General features: G+C 43.5%; 1 protein-coding gene across 1 annotated transcript in view; it reads left to right on the top strand.

Moving 5' to 3' along the window:
* LOC126108707 (poly [ADP-ribose] polymerase tankyrase-like) overlaps positions 1-22,490 on the top strand; it is a 36,305-nt gene that overhangs the window by 3,584 nt on the left and 10,231 nt on the right. The window contains exon 2 of the mRNA XM_049914024.1: positions 14,157-14,276. Within this exon, the coding sequence (XP_049769981.1) occupies positions 14,157-14,276 (120 nt within the window). The remainder of the gene's footprint in view (positions 1-14,156; positions 14,277-22,490) is intronic.

Below are 22,490 nucleotides of genomic sequence, written 5' to 3'. Positions count from 1 at the left end.
TGCAGTTTGCAGCTAGGCAGGCGAAAGCTATACCTTCTTCTGAATGATGTTTGGATGATAGTGCATTTCTTTAATAAATGTAGCCTCTAGTATTCTGGTTGCACTGCTGTTGCTGCTGAAAATAAGATACATATAAATGATGTTATGCTACAAGAAGATGAGGAGTAAGTATATCACTCTTTACCGACACTAGGAACATTGTAGTATGCTGCAACACAGTTTAAGGAGGCAAGAGATATATCGACATTATTCAACATCTGATACTGCCATGCAGTAAATCATGACTTGGCGAAATTGTTAGACTGACTAAGGCCTCTCAGTGTTACAACATCATCCCCGCAATCCCATCTCACAGTAAGCATTATGTGGCACCAACACTGTGGAGCTGACAGATGTATGGCTGCACACCTCAGCAGCCTAACCTGACAGCGCCAGCCTTCACGAGTCTCTCACGAGCTAAAGGCACGAGTAGGGAGCCTTGCATTAGTACTGATGATCGCACTGGAGGATACTAAAACTCAATGTCTGACAAGCATAAGACACACGCTGGTGCCTGGACTAGAATAACAAACCTGTTTCTAATGACATCACTGTTGTCAGGACATTAAACACCAATCTCCTACTCCCCATCAAATGACAAAGAACCATTCAAGCGCCTCTGTAACTGGTCACTCCTGAACGTGTGAATGGATTGGTGGTGTCATACGAAGGGCGTATTTCAATAGTGGTACAAGTCCATTTTTGTTCATATTGAGATACAGAGTACTAAAGTTAAATGAGCGCTGAAAAATCTGCAGTTGAGATACCAGAAATATTCAAGCATATGGCTTCTTGCTAGAGATGAACCTTACTTTCTGTTTGTTGGCTCATTAATTTCAGAAGCATTATAGATAGAAAAGTGGAGGTAATGGACTTGTCCCACTACTGACATAAGCCCTTCATATGGGCTACCGAGGAAGGCTAGTGGATGTAAAACATAAAAATTAGAGCATATACAAGGGCTATGCCGAAAGTTTCTAGCAGAATGTGTGAAAAAGTTTATTTGCAAAAAACGTTTACAACTTTTCGTAATACTCTCCATTAGCATGTATACATTTTTCCATTCTCTGAGACCACTTACAAAATGTGTCAGTCCAAGCTTCTTTTGGGCTGACACTTGGTGCACTCTCGTACACTGGCATGGCCTCTTCAGCTGATGAAAACCGCTGCCCTCGAATTTTTTCCTTAGTCTTAGGGAACAGAAAGAAGGCACAGGGGGTCAGGTCAGGTGAATAGAGGGGATGGGGTAACACTTCCTTCTCCAGAAAGTCCATGGTTCTGGCAGCCCTGTGCGCAGATGCATTGTCGTGATGCAAAAGAAGGTGCCCACTCTTGGACTTTGGATGCTGTGACTTCCATGTGGCGCTGAGTTTTGGAAGACAATCGTTCACGTACCATTCAGCATTGACTGTACGACGTGCATCCGAGGTCACAGGGGTGAGATGCCCGATCTTTGTGAAAAAAGTTGCGACCATCTTTTTCCCAGAGCTCCGACTTCGTCGAACTTTTGTGGGTGGTTCCTCCCCCGGAAAGCATCACACAGAAGACTGTCTCTTCGTTTCAGGGTCGTAATGGTAGACCCACGTTTCATCACCTGTGACGATATTGTAGGTGTCTTGGGACTTCCCTCCATTGTATTTTTCGAGCATGAAACGACACCAGTCCACTCTCGCCTCCTTTTGGCTTTCTGTCATGCAATGTGGCACCCAACGGGCACATCTCTTAGTAAGGCCTAAGTGACTACGAACGACGGTCTGTGCTGCTGTCGATCCAATATTTAGGGTCCCTTCAATGTCGCAAAATGAAAGATGTGGATCTTCTTCGATCATTTTCCTCACAGCATCGATGTTTTCAGGAGTCACAGCTGTTGCTGGCCGACCGGGACGAGGTTCATCTTCAATCGACTGCCGACCCCTCGAAAACTCGCGAAACCAATTTCCAACTGTGGCCCTAGAAGCGAAAGCTTCACCAAAAACACACAGCCAAGAAGAATGGCATTCTTAGCCACTTAAACCCTTTTTATAATCGTAAGAAATGAAGGCGCGAAAGTCGCGGCGCGACAGCTCCACCCTGCACCGCCTCTGACTCAGCACTGCGCTGTGGGGGGATCACCGCTAGCCGGGGGCTGCGCGCGCACGTCCCAAGGTCGAAAAACTTCGCTCTTTCGAATGAGAACAACCCCGTTGTCCTCCGCCGTACTGTTTACGGGCTGCTAAAAACTTTCGGAATAGCCCCCGTATCAGCGCGACAATCTTATAATGCATCCAGTAGAACTGCCGTCAGCCGAGCCACTGGATGAGAGTGCAGTTTCACTTCTTCACAGGCCGTGCGGGGTAGCCGCGCGGTCTCAGGCGCCTTGTCACAGTCCGCACAGCTCCCTCCGTCGGAGGTTCGAGTCCTCCCTCCAGCATGGGTGTGTGTGTGTGTGTGTGTGTGTGTGTGTGTGTGTGTCTGTGTTGTCCTTGGAGTAAGTTAGGTTAAATAGTATGTAAGTTTACGGACCGATGACCTCAGCGGTTTGGTCCCATAAGATCTCACCACAATTTTCCAACGTACTTCTTCACATAACACTCAATTTTGAGCCCACACCTAAATCCATAGGTTTCATGGAGGTTATCAGCGCATCTACCTGAGGCAGTGGGGGATGTATGCAGCAAAACCTGTCGTTCTCCCACGTGGACAATACCTATGAAACCAACCCTCTCTGGCAGGCCAGGGGCAGTCATATAGCAACTAACAAAAGATTCAGATGCCATAGTCTTATTAGCCAACAAAGGAAACAAAACTGTGACCTTATCTCACAATATGAGGCCTGCTAGAAGACAGTGCACGCGAGAAAACTGACATTAATCAGACCAAGAGGGCGAACAGGAAGGTTGTGGCACTTCTCGAAGAAGCCGGCCTGCCAGACAGTCCTTAAGCAGCTGCGACAGAGATCAACAGTTCCACTGAGATTTTATGGACTCGAAAGGTTCACGAAGGTGGGATATCTTTACATCCTACCATTAGCAACTTTGCTGTGCCGACATACCCAGTCCCTCATACCTCAAGTGTGGTCCTTAGAGCACAAACTGGTCACATCATACTTGCAATGCTATGAATTATCTTGAGTGCCTTAAAACCGTAAGGACGATACTGCCATGCCTGACGGCTTAGAGGTTGCCTTCATTTTTACCAGAGTTTCTTCACAAAAATCCTTGGTATGTACAGGCGAAAATGTGACATGAGGATGACCGATCCTTTCAGACATGTCTTGGTGTTGACATACATTTTTTTTTCCCACGGTGGCTGCTCCAAGCAGGCAGAATGAGTAGCCTTAGAGCATCCATGTTCATCTGTTGTCACCAGCATGTGGCAGGCCGCGGTGGCCGAGCGGTTCTAGGGGCTTCAGTCCGGAACCGCGCGACTGCCACGGTCGCAGGTTCGAATCCTGCCTGGGGCATGGATGTGTGTGATGTCCTTAGGTTAGTTAGGTTTAAGTAGTTCTAAGTTCTAGGGGACTGATGACCTCAGATCTTAAGTCCCATAGTCCTCAGACCCATTTGAACCTTTTTGAACCAGCATGTGTATGTAGTTCAAATGGTTCAAATGGCTCTGAGCACTATGGGACTTAACATCTATGGTCATCAGTCCCCTAGAACTTAGAACTACTTAAACCTAACTAACCTAAGGACATCACACACATCCATGCCCGAGGCAGGATTCGAACCTGTGACCGTAGCATGTGTATGTAGTATTTCAGTGTAAGCCCTGGAATCAATCCAACTCAAGCGTATCTGTTTCCATCGGTATGTAGACGATAAATTCGTCATATGGTCCCTTGCAAGAGACAAGCTGAATGATTTCCAAGTAACAGATTTTTATCATGGAAGTCAAAGTCGGTGAAGTGCTCAGTCCCCCCACCCTTCCCCATTACCCCCCCCTCGCTCAACCCCCCCCCCCCACACACACACACAATCACACACCCACTTCATGACCAGTAGAAACAGAATGGGAACCTCAAGAGGATGCGGCCTTGCGTTTGTTCTATTTTGTGATTCATTGTGCGAAACTATAGGACGAATGCTCTGGAACTAAAATAAGTTTTCCACTTTCCTGGTAAAATACGGGCACTACTTGTCGTGTGACAGAAGTTTCAGAGTACGGAAATCCAGGATCTCTCAGATTCCCTGCCAAATTAATAATATAAATGTAGACCAGATTTGGCTTGATTTCAAAGAAGTAGTATCGTCAGCAATTGAGAGATTTATACCAAATAAATTAACAAACGGCGGAGTTGATCCTCCTTGGTACACAAAACGGGTCAGAACACTGTTGCAGAAACAACGAAACAAACATGCCAAATTTAAACAGACGCAAAATCCACAAGATCGGCTATCTTTTACAGAAGCTCCAAATTTAGCGCAGACTTCAATGCGAGATGCTTATAACAGTTTCCGTAACGAAACTTTGTCTCTAAACCTAGCAGAAAATGCAGAGAGATTCTGGTCCTATGTTAGCGGCAAAAAACAATCAATGCCTTCTCTGCGCGAAAGCAATCGAGATACTGTCGAACACAGTGCTGCCAAAGCAGAGTTACTAAACACAACCTTCCGAAATGCCTTCACAAAAGGAGACGAAATAAATATTCCAGAATTCGAATAAAGAACAGCTGCCAACATGAGTAACGTAGGAGTAAATATCCTCGGAATAGTGAAGCAACTTAAATCACGTAATAAAAGCAAGTCTTCTCGTCCAGACAGTATATCAATTAGGTTCCTTTCAGAGAATGATGGTGCATTAGCTCCATACTTAACAATCGTATATAACCGTTCGCCCGACGAAAGATCAGTACCTAAAGACTGGAAAGTTGCAAATGTTGCACCAGTATTCAAGAAAGGTAGGAGTAATCCACTTAATTACAGGCCCATCTCATTAACATCGATATGCAGCAGGATTTTAGAATGTATATTGTGTTCGAACATCATAAATTACCTCCAAGAAAACGGTCTATTGACACACAGTCAGCATGGGTTTACAAAACCATTCCTGTGGAACACAACTACCTCATTATTCGCATGAACTTTTGAGTGCTATTGATTAGGGATTTCATATCCATTCCGTATTTCTGGATTTCGGGAAGGCTTTTGACTCTGTACCACACAAGCGGCTTGTAGTGAAATTGCGTACTTATGGAATATCGTCTCAATTATGTGACTGGATTTGTGATTTCCTTCCTGTCAGAGAGATCACAGAAGTAAGTGAAGGAAAGTCCTTGAGCAAAACTGAAGTTAATTCTGGCGTTCCCCAAGGTAGTGGTATAGGCCTTTTGCTGTTCGTTATCTATATAAACGATTTGGGAGACAATCTGAGCAACCGTCTTTGGCTGTTTGCAGATGATGCTGTTGTTTATCGACTAGTAAAATCGTCAGAATATAAAAAAAATTGCAAAACGATTTAGAAAATATACCTGTATGGTGCGAAAATTGGCAGTCGACCCTAAATAACGAAAAGTGTGAGGTCATCCACAGGAGTGATAAAAGCAATCCGTTAAACTTCGGTTACAGATAAATCAGTCAAATCTAAAGGCCGTAAGTTCAACTAAATATCTAGTAACTACAATTACGAACAACATAAATTGGAAATAACACAAAGGAAATGTTGTGGGGATGGGTAATGGAAGACTGCTTTTCACTGGCAGGACCTACTGTAACAGACCTACTGTAACAGACCTACTAAAGAGACTCTTTTAGAACACTGCTGCGTGGTGTGGGATCCTTATCAGATAGAATTGACGGAACACATGGAAAAAGTTCAAAGAAGTGCAGCACGTTTTGTATTATGGCGAAATAGGGGAGAGATTGTCGCTGAAATGATACAGTATTTAAGGTGGACATCATTAAAACAAAGCCGTTATTCGTTGCGGCGGGATCTTCTCATCAAATTCAATCACCAACTTTCTCCTACGAATGTGAAAATATTTTGATGACGCCGACCTACGTAGGGAGAAACAAGCACCATGATAAAATTGTGGAAATAGGAGCTCGCACGGAAAGATATAGGTGTTTGTTCTTTCTGCACACGATACGAGATTGGAATAATAGGCACTTAAATGTGATTTGCGGAGTATCCACGTAGATGTAGATGTAGAGCCCTTATGTATTGTTCACATAGGGAGAGTGAGGACAATATGAGAATAACTACTGCATGCACGGAGGCATTCAGATAGTCATTCTTCCCGCGCTCCCTACTGAATGGAACAGGAGAAAGCTTAATAAATTGTACAATGAGACGTACCCTCTGCCGTATACGTCACGGTGGATTGCAGAGTATGGATGTAGATGCAGATGTAGATTCTGAGCCTTCCCTTCACATTCCTAGCCACCTGAGTCCAATAGTAACTCAGAATATTTGTTGTACTTAGGTATACTTCCTTGTACAACGTGCAAAAAGGGACCATGTACAGCGACTGACAGTCTGTACTGCATTCTGGAGGAGATACTATCAGATCTCTAACCTTTCTTGTTTGAAGTTATCTATTGCGTTATTAAAGGACATTAAGCGAATTCCACCAAGTTTCCTACTACTCTTGCACAGCATGTAACCGTCCACATCCCATGTATTGCAGTCACTAATAAATCTCCAACCTACTTACTACTGATGAGAAGTGTAGATCCAACAATCCTTTGTTACATACTGTTTCGTAGGTACCTACGTTTCATTCAAGTCTGGTCACTTTCTTTCGAATACTTTCAAATAATGTAGAGTAGTAGTGGGCTACTTGCCAAACTATAAACAGTCTCTTTGAGATAACACTCGGCAGATAATATGGCGCCTCCTAGGCTTCTTTCACTTCTACTTTTAGCCTCTGTTGTATATTTCTCAGTCTCCCCCTCTCTTGTTCAACGTATTTTAATGTGCGATAATGATGAAAGCAGAAGACTCTAACTAAGATTTCCACTGCGGTCGGGGCTCGAACCTATCTCTTCTTGCTTATTAGGCACAAATGCTAACAATTACACCACCGCAGCACTAGGTACCATACTGGTTAGCAGTTCTTCCTAATAAGCAAGAAGTCGGGCGTTCGAGTCCCGGCTGCGGCACAAATTTTAATTCACGTTGTCTGCTTCTATCATTATCGCAGTTAAAGAGGAGACTTAAAATGTCTCAGGGAGAACTTTAATTATAAGTAATTTACTATGAAAATTAATGTGTGAAAGAGAAATATATCTCCACTGCTGCCTTTGAATAAATCGTAATAGTGAAATGTTACACATAAATGTAGTTCCATATGCTTTAATCAAAGTAACCTTTGGAAACGCTGTTGACAATTTTTATCCAATACTTATTTTAATTCTTAACCTTTACCTTCTTCATCCACTTGGGATGCACACACTACCGCCTGGTAGTTTTGCATCTGCTCATGATAACATCAATTTACCATAAAACTTCTCATTCACCTCTCCTGCATTTCCATCTCAAGCTTCTGTACTAAATTAATACCTCCACAACAACAGGTTATGTTGCCATAAATCTCTCTCTCTCTCTCTCTCTCTCTCACACATACACACACACACACACACACACACACACACACACACACATCAATGATTATTATTCAGCTTCCAGACATTAGGTAGCATGCTATCTCCTCACAGGCAGAATTCATAGCTAGCTGACTTTAATTACTACATTTATAGAATAAAGTTTTCTTGAGTCTTCATAGAAATGAACTTAGTCATTTTCTTATGTAGACTCTTTTCATAATTTCCACTAACATCGACTGCTCCATTCAACAGCTGCTTTTCCATTCCAAATCTCGTAAGTACGAGTACCGACTACACCAGAGTACCCTACTAAACAAAATTTTTAATTTTGCTGAAGTGACAACCTTTTGTCAAATTCCACGTTTTAGCACATTTTTTCATTGATTCTCTTTACTGATCTTCCTCACACACTAACCAACATTGCAATCAGACAATGCGTAATGTTCGCCTATTGAGTTAGAGTGCTTCTTGCCCTTATGTATAAACTCTATTTATTGAATAATATTTAAATTTCTGTCTTAATATTTTATGACAGTCAAATATCGTATTGCCTTAGCTCCATTCTGTCGTGAATCCTCACCTTTTTGCACGGCACCTTCTCCGAATTACCTTCCCTGCCATGTTCAAAACTTGTTGTCCTCTTGTGTTCTGTCTGTGCTTCGCATAACCCTGTCCGTGACCCATGAGCAACGAACACTTTGAACACAATTTCATGATCATATGTTTAGATTTTTTTGAGTCATCAATCTTCTGACTGGTTTGATCCTGCCCGCCACGAACTCTTCTCCCATGCAAACCTATTCATCTCAGAGAAGCAGCCGCGACCTATGTCCTCAATTATTTGCTGGATGTATTTCAATATCTGCCTCCATCTACATTTTTGGCCCTCTACAGTTCCCTCTAGTACCATGGAAGACATTCCATGACGTCTTAACAGATGTCGTATCATCCTGTATTTTCTTCTCGTCAGTGTTTTCCAGATATTCCATTCCTCTCCAATTCTGCACAGAACCTTCTCATTCCTTACCTTATCTATCCACCTAATTTTCAACATTCGTCTGTAGCACCACATCTCAAATGCTTCGATTCTCTTCTGTTTGTTTTCCCACAGTCCATGTTTCACTGCCATACAATGCTGTTATTTAAACGTATATTCTCACAAACTTTTTCATCAAATTGAAGCCTATATTTGATACTAATAGACCTCTTGGCCAGGAATGCTTTTTTCACTAGTTTGTTTTTGTTGTTCTGCTTGCTCCGTCCTTCACTGGTTATTTTGCTGCCTAAGTAGTAGAATTCTTTAACTTCATCTACTTCGTGATCATCAATCCTTATGTTAAGTTTCTCGGTATTCTCATTTCTGCCACTGCCATTACTTTCGTCTTTCTTCGATTTACTCCCAGTCCATTTTCTCTAATCATTAGACTGTTCATACCATTTAGCAGATCATCTAATTCTTCTTCACTTTCACTCAGAATAACAATGTCATCAGCGAATCATATCATATCATTGACATACTTTCACCCGGATTTTCAATTCCACCCCTGAATGTTTCTTTCATTTCCATCATTACTTCTTCGAAGTACAGTTTGAACATTATCGGCGAAAGACTATATCCTCTTTTTAATCCGATCACTTATTTCTTGGTTGTATACTCTTATTACAACCTTTTGGTTGTATATTACATGTCTCTTCCGATAGCTTAGCCCTGTTTTTCTCGGAATTTTGAACATCTTGAACCATTTACATTGTCTACCGCCTTTTTCAAGTCATAAAATTTTATGAATGTATCTTGATTTTTCTTTAGTCCTGCTTCCATTATCAACCACGATGCCAGAATTGCCTCTCTGGGACCTTTACCTTTTCTAAAGCCAAACTAAGAGTCATCTAACGCAACCTCAATTTTATTTTCCATTGCTATGTATCTTAATCTTGTAAGTAACCTTGATTAATGAGATTTTAAGCTGATTGTGCCATAATTCCCGCACTTATCACCTCTTGCAGTTTTCGTAACTGTGATGAAATTTTTCCGAAAGTCAGATGGCATGTCGTCAGACTTATACATTCTAGACACCAACGTGAAACGTCGCTTTGATGCCACTTTCCCAATGATTTTAGAATTTCTGATCGAATATTATCTATTCCTTGTGCCTAATTTGATCTTGTCGTCCAAAGCTTTCTTCAATTCTGATTCTAATGCTGCATCCCCCATCTCTTCTAAATCGACTCCTGTTTCTTCTTCTATCACATCAGATAAATCTTCCCCCTGATACAGGCCTTCAATGTGTTCTGTTTTTTACACATATCCGTTCTCTTCTCTGCATTGCACTCTCAAGGGTACCACCTTTGCTTTCAGTTTCACCGAAGACTGTTTTCACTTTCCTATATGCTGAGTCAGTTCTTCCAACATTCATTGCTTTTTCGATTTCTTCACATTTTTCATGCAGCCATTTCCTCTTAGCTTCCCTGCACTTCCTGTTTATTCCATTCCTCAGCGACTTGTATTTCTGTATCCCTGAATTTCCATAAACAATTTCCACTTCCTTATTTCGTCAGTTAACTGAAGTATTTCTTCTGTTACTCATAGTTTCTTCCCAGTTACCTTCGTTGTATCTATATTTTCTTTCCAACTTCTGTGAATGCCCTTTTTAGAAATGTCCGTTCCTCTTCAACTGTACTGGCTACTGAACTATTCCTTACTGCTGTATCTATAGCCTGAGAGAACTTCAGGCGTATCTCGTCATTCCTTAGTATTTCCCTATCCCATTTCTTTCATATTGATTCTTCCTGACTAATCACGTAAACTTCCGCCTACTCTTCATCACCACTAATCGTGATTTGAGTCTATACCTGATCCTGGGTAAACCTTATAATCCAGTATCTGATTTTGGAACCTCTTTCTGACCAAGATGTATTCTAACTGAAATATTCCAGTATCATTCGGCCTTCTCCAAATATACCTTCTCCTCTTGTGATTCTTGAACAGAATATTCACTATTACTAGATGAAACACAACTCACTTAGTCTTTCTCCTTCTCATTCCTTGTCTCAAGCCCACATTCTCCTGTAAAATTTTTTCTACTCCTTCCCTAGAACTGCATTCCAATTACCCATGACTATTAGACTTTCATCTCCCTTTATGTACCGTATTATCTTTCCAATATCCTCATATATACCGTACAGCTCTTGAGGTTGTGACGTCTACATGTATATTTGAACTATGGTTGTCGGTGTTGGTTTGCTGTCGATTCTGATAAGAATAGACCTATCACTGGACTGTTCTCAGGAAACACTCTCTGCCCCACCATCGTATTCATAACGAATCCTAGACCCGTTTTACCATTTGTGGTGCTGTTGATATTGTAAGTAGGCTGTTTAGGTTTTTTATATTGGTAACGCCACGTAGCGCTCTGATGAAAATCACTGGCTGTGCTGTGTGCAGTCTGTGGCTAGTTCGCATTGTTGTCTGCCATTGTAGTGTTGGGCAGCTGGATGTTAATAGCGTGTAGCGTTGCGCAGTTGGAGGTGAGCCGCCAGCAGTGGTGGATGTGGGGAGAGAAATGGCAGAATTATGAAATTTGTAAGACTGGATGTCATGAACTGCTATATACATTATGACTTTTGAACACTATTGAGGTAAATACATTGTTGGGAATCACCACAGAATTCATAACCGGCCACGGCATAACAGCCCGGATAATCGTAATGGACAAAATACATTGTTTGTTCTCTATCAAAATCTTTCATTTGCTAACTATGCCTATTCGTAGTTAGTGCCTTCAGTAGTTTGAATCTTTTATTTAGCTGGCAGTAGTGGCGCTTGCTGTATTGCAGTAGTTCGAGTAAGCACGATTTTTGTGAGGTAAGTGATTTGTGAAACGTATAGGTTAATGTTAGTCAGGGCCATTCTTTTGTAGGGATTTTTGAAAGTCAGATTGCGTTGAGCTAAAAATATTGTGTGTCAGTTTAAGCACAGTCATGTACAATTTTTCTAAGGGGACGTTACAAAATTACCCTATATTGATCTGATCCGAAATCCTTGTCCTTTCCATTTCACTTCACTGATACCTACTGTACCTAGCTCAAGCCTTTGCATTTCCCTTTTCAGATTTTCAAGCTTCCCTACCACTTTGAAGCTTCTGAGATTCCACGCCCTCACTCGTAGAACGTTTCCTTCCGTTGGTTATTCATGTCTTTTCTCATTATCAGCTCCTCCCGGAGATGCGAATGGGAGACTTTTCTGGAATCTCCTGCCAGTGGAGAGATCATGATGACAATTTTTCAGTTACAGGCCACATGTCCTGTGGATACACATTGTGTGTCCTTACAGAAGAGATTTCCGTTGCCGTCTCCACCCTCAGGCCGTTGATCATTGCTGATTCTTCCTCCTTTAGGGGCAGTTTCCCACCTGAACCTCTGTTTGCTTCTCTGCCCCCTTTTATAAGGCCGTCGGCAGAGCGAGGGTTACTTTTTATGCCAGAAGTCGTTAGCCGTCAATGCTGATTATTAATCCAAATTTAAAGACAGGCGGGTTTAGAACGCAGGACCGATGACATTTTGATTGTTAATCAAAAGCGCTAAACCTAGACCACGTAGTGCCGTTTATATAATTTACATTCAAATACGTGGGACAGCCTGATTTCTGCACTGCTAACTCCTGATTGATCATTGGCTGAAGTGACATGTTTGACCTTTCCTGTCTAATAACTCTGCTGTCATTCCGGCAACTACTTTGTCCTTATATTTGTTGTTAGTTTGTGCTTCATTTGGAACAATTTCTTATTTGTCATAGTAAGCTATGGCAGTAGGATATGTAGAAGTGTAGAAACTGATTAGTCCTTTTGGAGCCCCAAGTGGTTCATGTTGAGTGACTGACTACCTTTGTTGGTGGAGTGTGCTCTGTCATACACTACTGGCTATTACAATTGCTACACCAAGAAGAAATGCAGATGATAAACAGGTATTCATTGGACAAATATATTATACTAGAACTGACATGTGATTACATTTTCATGCAATTTGGGTGCACAGATCGTGAGAAATCAGTACCCAGAACACCCAACTCTGGCCGTAGTAACGGCCTTGATACGCCTGGGCATTGAGTCAAACAGAGCTTGGATGGCGTGTACAGGTACAGCTGCCCATGGAGCTTCACACAAGATACCACAGTTCATGAAGAGTAGTTACTGGCGTATTGTGACGAGCCAGTTGTTCGGCCACCATGGACCAGACGTTTTCAATTGTTCAATTCGTGAGAGATCTGGAGAATGTAATGGATCTGCAACATGCGGTCGTGCATTATCCTGCTGAAATAAAGAAATCAAATGGCTCTGAGCACTATGGGACTTAACAGCTATGGTCATCAGTCCCCTAGAACTTAGAACTACTTAAACATAACTAACCTAAGGACATCACACAACACCCAGGCATCACGAGGCAGAGAAAATCCCTGACCCCGCCGGGAATCGAACCCGGGAACCCGGGCGTGGGAAGCGAGAACGCTACCGCACGACCACGAGCTGCGGCCTGCTGAAATAAAGGGTTTCGCAGAGATCAAACGAAGGGTAGAGCGACGGGTCGTAAGACATCTGAAATGTAACGTCCACTGTTCAAAGTGCCGTCAATGCGACCAAGAGGTGACCGAGACGTGTAACCAATGGCACCCCATACCATCACGCCGGGTGATACGCCAGTATGGCGATGACGAATACATGCATCCAATGTTCGTTCACCGCGATGTCGCCAAACACGGATGCGACCATCATGATGCTGTAAACAGAACCTGGATTCATCCGAAAACTGACGTTTTGCCATTCGTGCACCCAGGTTCGTCGTTGGGTACACAATCACAGGCGCTCCTGTCTGTGATGCAGCGTCAAGGGTAACCACAGCCATGGTCTCCCAGCAGATAGTCCATGCTGCTGCAAACGTCGTCGAACTGTTCGTGCAGATGGTTGTTCTCTTGCAAACGTCCCCATCTTATGACACACGGATCGAGACGTGGCTGCACGATCCGTTACAGCCATGCGGATAAGATGCCTGTCACCTCGACTGCTAGTGATACGAGGCCGTTGGGTTCCAGCACGGCGTTCCGTATTACCCTCCTGAACTCACCGATCCCATATTCTGCTACCAGTCACTGGATCTCGACCAATGCGAGCAGCAATGTCGCTATACGATAAACCGCAATAGGCTACAATCTGACGTTTATCCAAGTCGGAAACGTGATGGTACGCATTTCTCCTCCTTACACGAGGCATCACAACAACGTTTCACCAGGCAACGCCGGTCAACTGCTGTTTGTAAATAAGAAATCGGTTGGAAACGTTCCTCATGTCAGCAGGTTGTAGGTGTCGCCACCGGGACCAACCTTGTGTGAAAAGCTAATCATTTGCATATCACGGCATCTTCTTCCTGTCGGTTAAATTTCGCGTCTGTAGCACGTCGTCTTCGTGGTGTAGCAGTTTTAATGGCGAATAGTGTATGTATGTAGACAACTGCTCGTCAGTATTGTTTGTGGTATGCAGCCCTCTGGCCACCACGAGAACACGCCCGCCTACCTTGTCTCTCTCCCTGTCTCCCTCTTTGCAGCACACCAGCGACTGCAGAGGAGGGGCCCACCACCAGAGCCCGGACACCTGCCGCAGCCGCACCAGTCACGTCTTCCCGGCACACCCTCCCACCTGATGACGCCGCAGTGTCTCGCTTGCGGTGAGTTGCAGCAATGTATGTGCACAGCTGGTGCGTTAACGAATCCTAACGGTAAAAAACTGATTCAATTTTCTCTCAATTTTTACACAAAGGACGTAACGTCTATCACGAAAAATTACTGCTTTTTTGTAGTTATTAAGTTATAATGTGGAGAAAACTAAAATCGGAGAAGGTGGATCCAGTGAGAATTATATTCAGTTCTTATTCACTCAGTCGCACTTTTATGGGAAATAGACAGGGTGTTACAAAAAGGTATTGACTGGAATACTCTCTTTCAAATTCTAAAGGTGGCAGGGGTAAAATACAGGGAGCGAAAGGCTATTTACAATTTGTATAGAAACCAGATGGCAGTTATAAGAGTCGAGGGACATGAAAGGGAAGCAGTGGTTGGGAAGGGAGTAAGACAGGGTTGTAGCCTCTCCCCGATGTTATTCAATCTGTATACTGAGCAAGCAGTAAGGGAAACAAAAGAAAAATTCGGAGTAGGTATTAAAATCCAGGGAGAAGAAATAAAAACGTTGAGGTTCGCCGATGACATTGTAATTCTGTCAGAGACAGCAAAGGACTTGGAAGAGCAGTTGAACGGAATGGATGGTGTCTTGAAGGGAGGGTATAAGATGAACATCAACAAAAGCAAAACGAGGATAATGGAATGTAGTCGAATTAAGGCGGGCGATGTTGAGGGTATTAGATTAGGAAATGAGACCCTTAAAGTAGTAAAGGAGTTTTGCTATTTGGGGAGCAAAATAACTAATGATGGTCGAAGTAGAGAGGATATAAAATGTAGACTGGCAATGGCAAGGAAAGCATTTCTGAAGAAGAGAAATTTGTTAACATCGAGTATAGATTTAAGTGTCAGGAAGTCATTTCTGAAAGTATTTGTATGGAGTGTAGCCATGTATGGAAGTGAAACATGGACGATAAATAGTTTGGACAAGAAGAGAATAGAAGCTTTCGAAATGTGGTGCTACAGAAGAATGCTGAAGATTAGATGGGTAGATCACATAACTAATGAGGAAGTATTGAATAGGATTGGGGAGAAGAGAAGTTTGTGGCACAACTTGACCAGAAGAAGGGATCGGTTGGTAGGACATGTTCTGAGGCATCAAGGGATCACCAATTTAGTACTGGAGGGCAGCGTGGAGGGTAGAAATCGTAGGGGGAGACCAAGAGATGAATACACTAAGCAGATTCAGAAGGATGTAGGTTGCAGTAGGTACTGGGAGATGAAGAAGCTTGCACAGGATAGAGTAGCATGGAGAGCTGCATCAAACCAGTCTCAGGACTGAAGACCACAACAACAACAACAACACAGAAAGGTACGGCCAAACTTTCAGTAAACATTCCTCACACACAAACAAAGAAAATATGTTATGTGGACATGTGTCCGGAAACGCTTACTTTTCATGTTAGAGCTCATTTTGTTACTTCTCTTCAAATCACATTAATCCTGGAATGGAAACACACAGCAACAGGGCGTACCAGCGTGACTCCAAACACTTTGTTACAGGAAATGTTCAAAATGTCCTCCGTTAGCGAGGATAAATGCATCCACCCTCCGTCGCACGGAATCCCTGATGCGCTCATGCAGCCCTGGAGAATGGCGTATTGTATCACAGCCGTCCACAATACGAGCACGAAGAGTCTCTACATTTGGTACCGGGGTTGCGTAGACAAGAGCTTTCAAATGCCCCCATAAATGAAAGTCGAGAGGGTTGAGGTCAGGAGAGCGTGGAGGCCACGGAATTGGTCCCCCTCTAACAATCCATCGGTCACCGAATCTGTCGTTGAGCAAGCGTACGAACACTTCGACTGAAATCTGCAGGAGCTCCATCGTGCATGAACTACATTTTGTGTCGCACTTGTAAAGGCACATGTTCTAGCAGCACAGGTAGAGTATCCCGTATGAAATCATGGCGGTGAATCGAGGAAGTACAGTACATACTGAAGAAACTAAAATGAGCTCTAACATGGAAATTAAGCGTTTCCGGACACATGTCCACATAACATCTTTTCTTTGTGTGTGAGTAATGTTTTCTGAAAGTTTGGCCGTAACTTTTTGTAACACACTGTAATATACAGACCGTATCCTTTTCCCAAAGTTTTCTTATTCGTATGTCTAATACAGTTTCTCCTTTAGTTCATGGTTATGTATCTTGGTGTGGAATAATGGGTGTGGAATAATGGGTTTGTTACACTGTTATTCAACACATCTCATACGTTATACGAATGAAGAATTGTGGTGTGTAGGAATAACATCACTCGGGAAGTGTAGTGACTGGAGGACTGTTGGTTGTCTTACTACAAGGAATGCGTATGAGAAGATCTGCTGGCTGAGTTCGAAAATCATGGATTAAAGGACGAAAAATGAAAGGAAATAATCATACGGTGTTAATGGTCGAAAGTCCGCAGTTGCGGAAATTCGGCCAGAGAGTTGCAAGTCTCTTCAGTTGACACCACACTGGGCAACTTTCACGTCACTGAGGATGAAATGGTGAGGCGCCTTGCCACGGTTAGCGCGGCTCACCCCATCGGAGGTTCGAATCCTGCCTTGGGCATGGGTGTCCTTAGCGCAGGCTGGTTTAAGTTAGATTAAGTAGTGTGTAGGCCTAGGGAGCGATGACCTCAGCAGTTTCGTCCCATAGGAACTTACCCCAAAAACCACAGTGAAGAGGGCAACACAACACCCAGTCCCTGAGCAGAGAAAATCTGTGACCTGCCCGGGAATTGAACCCGGACCTGCTGCATGGCAGTCATACTCGTGCTCATAAGAAACAGGGAATCCAGCAAATCCTGTTGTGGACGTGATTGAGTGGAGACTCAGTTTCAGGCCCCTGCAGTGGATCGAGCTTCGTTGGCACGCGAGCGTTATGTATATCGGGCATCATGTGGCATTTCTTGTGTAAATTCATCCTGAAGTTCACTTTAATTTTTGGAAATCAGAGACTGGTGATAGGATAGGCAGAGACTTACTCACCAATTCAGACTTTGTACCAGACCAGCATTCGAAACCAGGACCTTTGCCTTCCAGAGACGAGTGCTCCAACAACTGAGCTATGCAACGCCGACTCACGACCCGTCCTCACAGCTCTACTTCCGTCAGTGACTCGTCTCATACCTTTCAACCTTCACAGAAATTATCCTGCGTAACTTGCAAGACTAGCACCCTTCGAAGAAAGGATATTGCGCGCACATGGGTTAGCCAAAGCCTGAGGGACGTCTTCATTCGGGAAATATCCCATAGGCTGTGCCTGAGCCATGCCTCTGCAGTAACTGTTCTTTCAGGAGCGCTAATCCTGCTACTTATGCAGGAAAGGTTCTGTGAAGTTTCAAAGACAGGAAATGAGGATAAGTCCCATAGTGCCCAGAGCCGGGAAATGAGGTACTGACGGAAGCAGAGCAGTGAGGACGGGGCGTGGGTTGCGCGTCTGTAGCTCAGCCTGTAGAGGACTCGTCTGTGGGAGACAGAGGTCCTGGTTTCGAATGCTGGTCTGTCACGCAGTTTTAACCTGCCAGGTTTTTTCATATAGACGCACAATGTGCTGCAGAATGAAAAATTCATTCACCGATATCTATCACATAGTGAACTGCTATGTTTACAACATGACTTCTTTATTAAGTCAATACAATGGAAGTCAAATGCTGTGCAATTTGTACCCGATCGATAATTACACAGGCCAACGACTAACAACAGAGACACTATTCAACATGCGTTTTCACATTAGTCAGAGCAGAATGCATCAAGTTATTGTGTGTGTAACACAGGAGTAACAGGAAGAGACACTGCAGCAATTCAAGCATTTTAATGTTGATAATAGCATAACAAGTGTATGAATGGGCTTAAGAAAACAGTCCTTCTGATACAGTGATCAATGAATTCATAGTCTGATTACCTAGGATGGTCAGCTGCGGACATCTGCTACCTGTTAATCCATTTAAAAACCTCTTGCAGCATAGGTAGACAGTAGTAGATCTACCTCGACCGACGGTCATGTAAGACACACAACGCTTATGCTGAACTTATATCAGGAAACCAGTCAACAGAAATTTGCCGAATTTATCACACAGCAACAACTGACACAATAAGTGGAAGCAAAAAACCAATGAGAAGAAACCATCGGGAAACATATTAGAAGCAATGAACAGTGAGGAACAGTTTGCAAAAAAAAAAAAAAAAAAAACAGAGCAACATGCATATTTGCGTAGCACTTACTCATATGGAAACTACTGAAGGTACCTCAGAAGTAGGATAAAAAACGAAACACTCTAGTTATTAGCAATCGGAGATACTCAATTTCGTAGGAGATGTGGTCATTGGGGAGCGGTAGTCCTAGGTTGAGAGACAAAATTGGCTCCTGAGCACTATGGGACTTAACATAACCTAAGCACATCACACACATTCATACCCGAGGCAGGATTCGAACCTGCGACCGTAGGGGTAGCGTGGTTCCAGACTGAAGCGCCTAGAACCGCTCGGCCACAACGGCCGGCTGAGAGATACGTACACGTTTTAAGATCATCTTTACTTCGCAAAAAACCCAGCTCCAATTATACACACAATTGTTCCATAAAATAGGCACCTGCTTAATCTAAATTTTAATAGTAACGCTACTTATTAAAAATTTTTAAAACGCAGTGGTCTGCCACAAGATTACAAAGCACAGTTTCAACGATTATAATATTCGGAAATGAACATGAGGTTTAGCTCACTGGGCTAAATGCTGCTCAAGCTCCAGCCACAGTTATTACTGGAATTGCACTGAAGCTAGATATCAAAAGTCTCAAGTAAAACTGCAAATAACTAGAATTTGTCCAAGACTTAATTCAAAAGCACACACGCTGGTCAAGCTCCAGATTCAGTTGTTATCTGAACAACGTCCCAGTCTCGTACTACTACCAATCACCTCTTCTCACCGCCATTGGCTACTCCTGCATTTTAAGAATAAACAGGATGTAGTTAAGGTGCCCTGACACCGTGGTGACTAGGTACACGAGACACATACAACTGCTCCACAAGAAAAGACAAATTTGGCCAACTACCAATAAGGAATGAGGTGGGTGTGTCACGGGCAAGGTGTCATATGTAAAGAAGATATGTCCAGATGTCAAATACAACAGGAACCATTCACAGGTCCCGCTGCCCTTTGAGCTCAAAACAGTAGCAGCCCTGAACAAAGACGTTAACCGAGCAGTGGCTGCGTGACTGTATACAAGCACAGATGACAAAATGGTAGATATCGAAATAGATGACAGAGGGATTTAGTAACAATTAAAATCGCTCAAAAGAGGAAAGGTCGCTGGACCTAATGGGATACCAGTTCGATTTTACACAGAGTCCGCGAAGGAACTTGCCCCCCTTCTTGCAACGGTGTACCGTAGGTCTCTAGAACAGCGTAGCGTTCCAAAGGATTGGAAAAGGGCACATGTCATCCCCGTTTTCAAGAAGGGACGTCGAACAGATGTGCAGAACTATAGACCTATATCTCTAACGTCTATCAGTTGTAGAATTTTGGAACACATATTATGTTAGAGTGTAATGACTTTTCTGGAGACTAGAAATCTACTCTGTAAGAATCAGCACGGGTTTCGAAAAAGACGATCGTGTGAAACCCAGCTCGCGCTATTCGTCTACGAGACTCAGAGGGCCATAGACACGGGTTCCCAGGTAGATGCCGTGTTTTTTCACTTCCGCAAGGCGTTCGATACAGTTCCCCACAGTCGTTTAATGAACACAGTATGAGCATATGGCCTATCAGACCAATTGTGTGATTGGAGTGAAGAGTTCCTAGATAACAGAACGCAGCATGTCATTCTCAATAGAGAGAAGTCTTCCGAAGGAAGAGTGATTTCAGGTGTGCCGCAGGGGCGTGTCGTAGGACCGTTGCTATTCACAATATACGTAAATGACCTTGTGGATGACATCGGAAGTTCACTGAGGCATTTTGCGGATGATGCTGTGGTATATCGAGAGGTAGTAACACTGGAAAATTGTACTGAAATGCAGGAGGATCTGCAGCAAATTGAGGGATGGTGCTGGGAATGGCAATTGAATCTCAATGTAGACAAGTGTAATGTGCTGCGAATACATAGAAAGAAAGTTCCCATTTCGTGTAGCTACAATATAGCAGGTCAGCAACTGGAAGCAGTTAATTCCATAAATTATCTGGGAGTACGCATTAGGAGTGATTTAAAATGGAATGATCATATAAAGTGATCGTCGGTAAAGCAGATGCCAGACTGAGATTCATTGGAAGAATCCTAAGGAAATGCAATCCGAAAACGAAGGAAGTAGGTTACAGTACGCTTGTTTGCCCACTTCTTGAATACTCTCAGCAGTGTGGGATCCTTACCAGATATGGGTGACAGAAGAGATAGAGAAGATCCAACGGTGAGCAGCGCGCTTCGTTACAGGATCATTTAGTAATCGCGAAAGCGTTACGGAGATGATGGATAAACTCCAGTGGAAGACTCTGCAGGAGAGACGCTCAGTTGCTCGGTACGGGCTTTTGTCGAAGTTTCGAGAACATACCTTCACCGAAGAGTCGAGCAGTATATTGCTCCCTCCTACGAAGAGACCAAGAGGATAAAATGAGAGAGATTAGAGCCCACACAGAGACATACCAACAATCCTTCTTTCCACGAACAATACGAGACTGGAATAGAAGGGAGAACCGATAGAGGTACTCAAGGTACCTTCCGCCACACACCGTCAGGTGGCTGGCGGAGTATGGATGCGGATGTAGATGTAGATGTAGAAGCCATACCCTCTGTACCTGACCAGCCACGAGCACTACGCTTTCTCCCCTCTTGTGATTAGCTGCAGAAGTGTCTTGCCTAGAGACAGCTCACGGGCTGGCATCAGGTCACAACTACACAACCAGTGGAGACGTCAGCGATTAACTATGGGACGAAGGAACAGGTAGATGTCAGTGAGCACATACACACTACCTTACCAACACTCAGAATTGTTTGGGACCACAAGATTCCCAGATTCATGCGTCTTTAATACTTCCTCATTCAAATCGGTAACAATCCCAAGAGAACAATTCTCAGTGATCGTCAGCACAGCCAGTGACATAAACATCATTCGACTGCCCTGCCGAGCTGCCTCCTGCGACCTCCATCTCGGGTGGTCATGTTTACTCGTTCACTGCCGCACGCAGAGACCCCACTGTCAAGATGACACCGCTGTGCAGGTGCTGCAGCGTCCCCACTTGTTACAGCAGCCTAGGTGCTACCTCCAGCTATGTGCTCTTGCGACACCGTGGTTGGCTGCGGTGTTTTCAAACTGTTGTGCACCTGATGTCGGCAGGTACCGTCACCCTCCCCTCCACTATAACCTGAGGTCCGTGACAGAAGTAAGAGATAAAAACCTAAAATAGTAGCCTTGTTAAGTGGTGCATACAAAACACAGGTGTACAATCACAACAGTTACTGACACTTCAGTTACTTGAGATGACACCAGTAGCTTGAATTAACATGAAACAAACGGAGATACATCTCCATCAAGGACACGCTCTCAAAACATAGCTCTTGTGCCCCATTTGGCATTTATAGCCAATATGTTTTCTGTGTTATTGTTCCCTCCTGGATTGGTCTTACTTGAGATAGAGGTACTTTCAGTGTTTACTTTGTATGCATATCCCCTATGAAAAAGGTGCCATTAAAGGCAAGATCTGTGTCAGTTCCACAGATCTGGGCAACAGCTTCCCCATCACTTAATCTGATCCCTTGCTCACTGTATTGAATCTTTTAACCACGCCCTGCTCCATGGAGTGAGGTTGGCAGGCTTCCAGCATAGTATTTCTGCACCATCCTATCATGGGTGGACTTGAAATTTTTTTATGTACGCTTTTCCATTTGTCTCTAATTCGCTCAGCATCGATCTGCTCAGCAGTAAAGCGTTCAGTGACCACATATTCAATAGGGTGGGCTGTGGAGTTTAAACGCTAATATGATGATAACTGAAGCCTGCTTATGAGTTTTGTGTGCTGCTGTATAGAAGGCGTATCCCGACCAAGACAATAATGAATGCCTCCATGTATAGTCCTCACGGTGGTATGTGATAAGAGCTGCCAGCAGGTTGCGATTAACCTTCTGAGTATCCCAGATTCAGAAAACACAGGGTGGTCATTGTCTGACTTTGAAACGAAATTTTCTAAATCTCATGGAAATGAAATTCGGTTCATTGTCGGTAACCACTGCCTTACAGGA

This window comes from Schistocerca cancellata, chromosome 11 (genome assembly GCF_023864275.1).
Source record: "Schistocerca cancellata isolate TAMUIC-IGC-003103 chromosome 11, iqSchCanc2.1, whole genome shotgun sequence".
Classification (NCBI taxonomy): Eukaryota; Metazoa; Arthropoda; class Insecta; order Orthoptera; family Acrididae; genus Schistocerca; species Schistocerca cancellata.
This window is presented reverse-complemented; position numbering and strand designations above follow the sequence as displayed.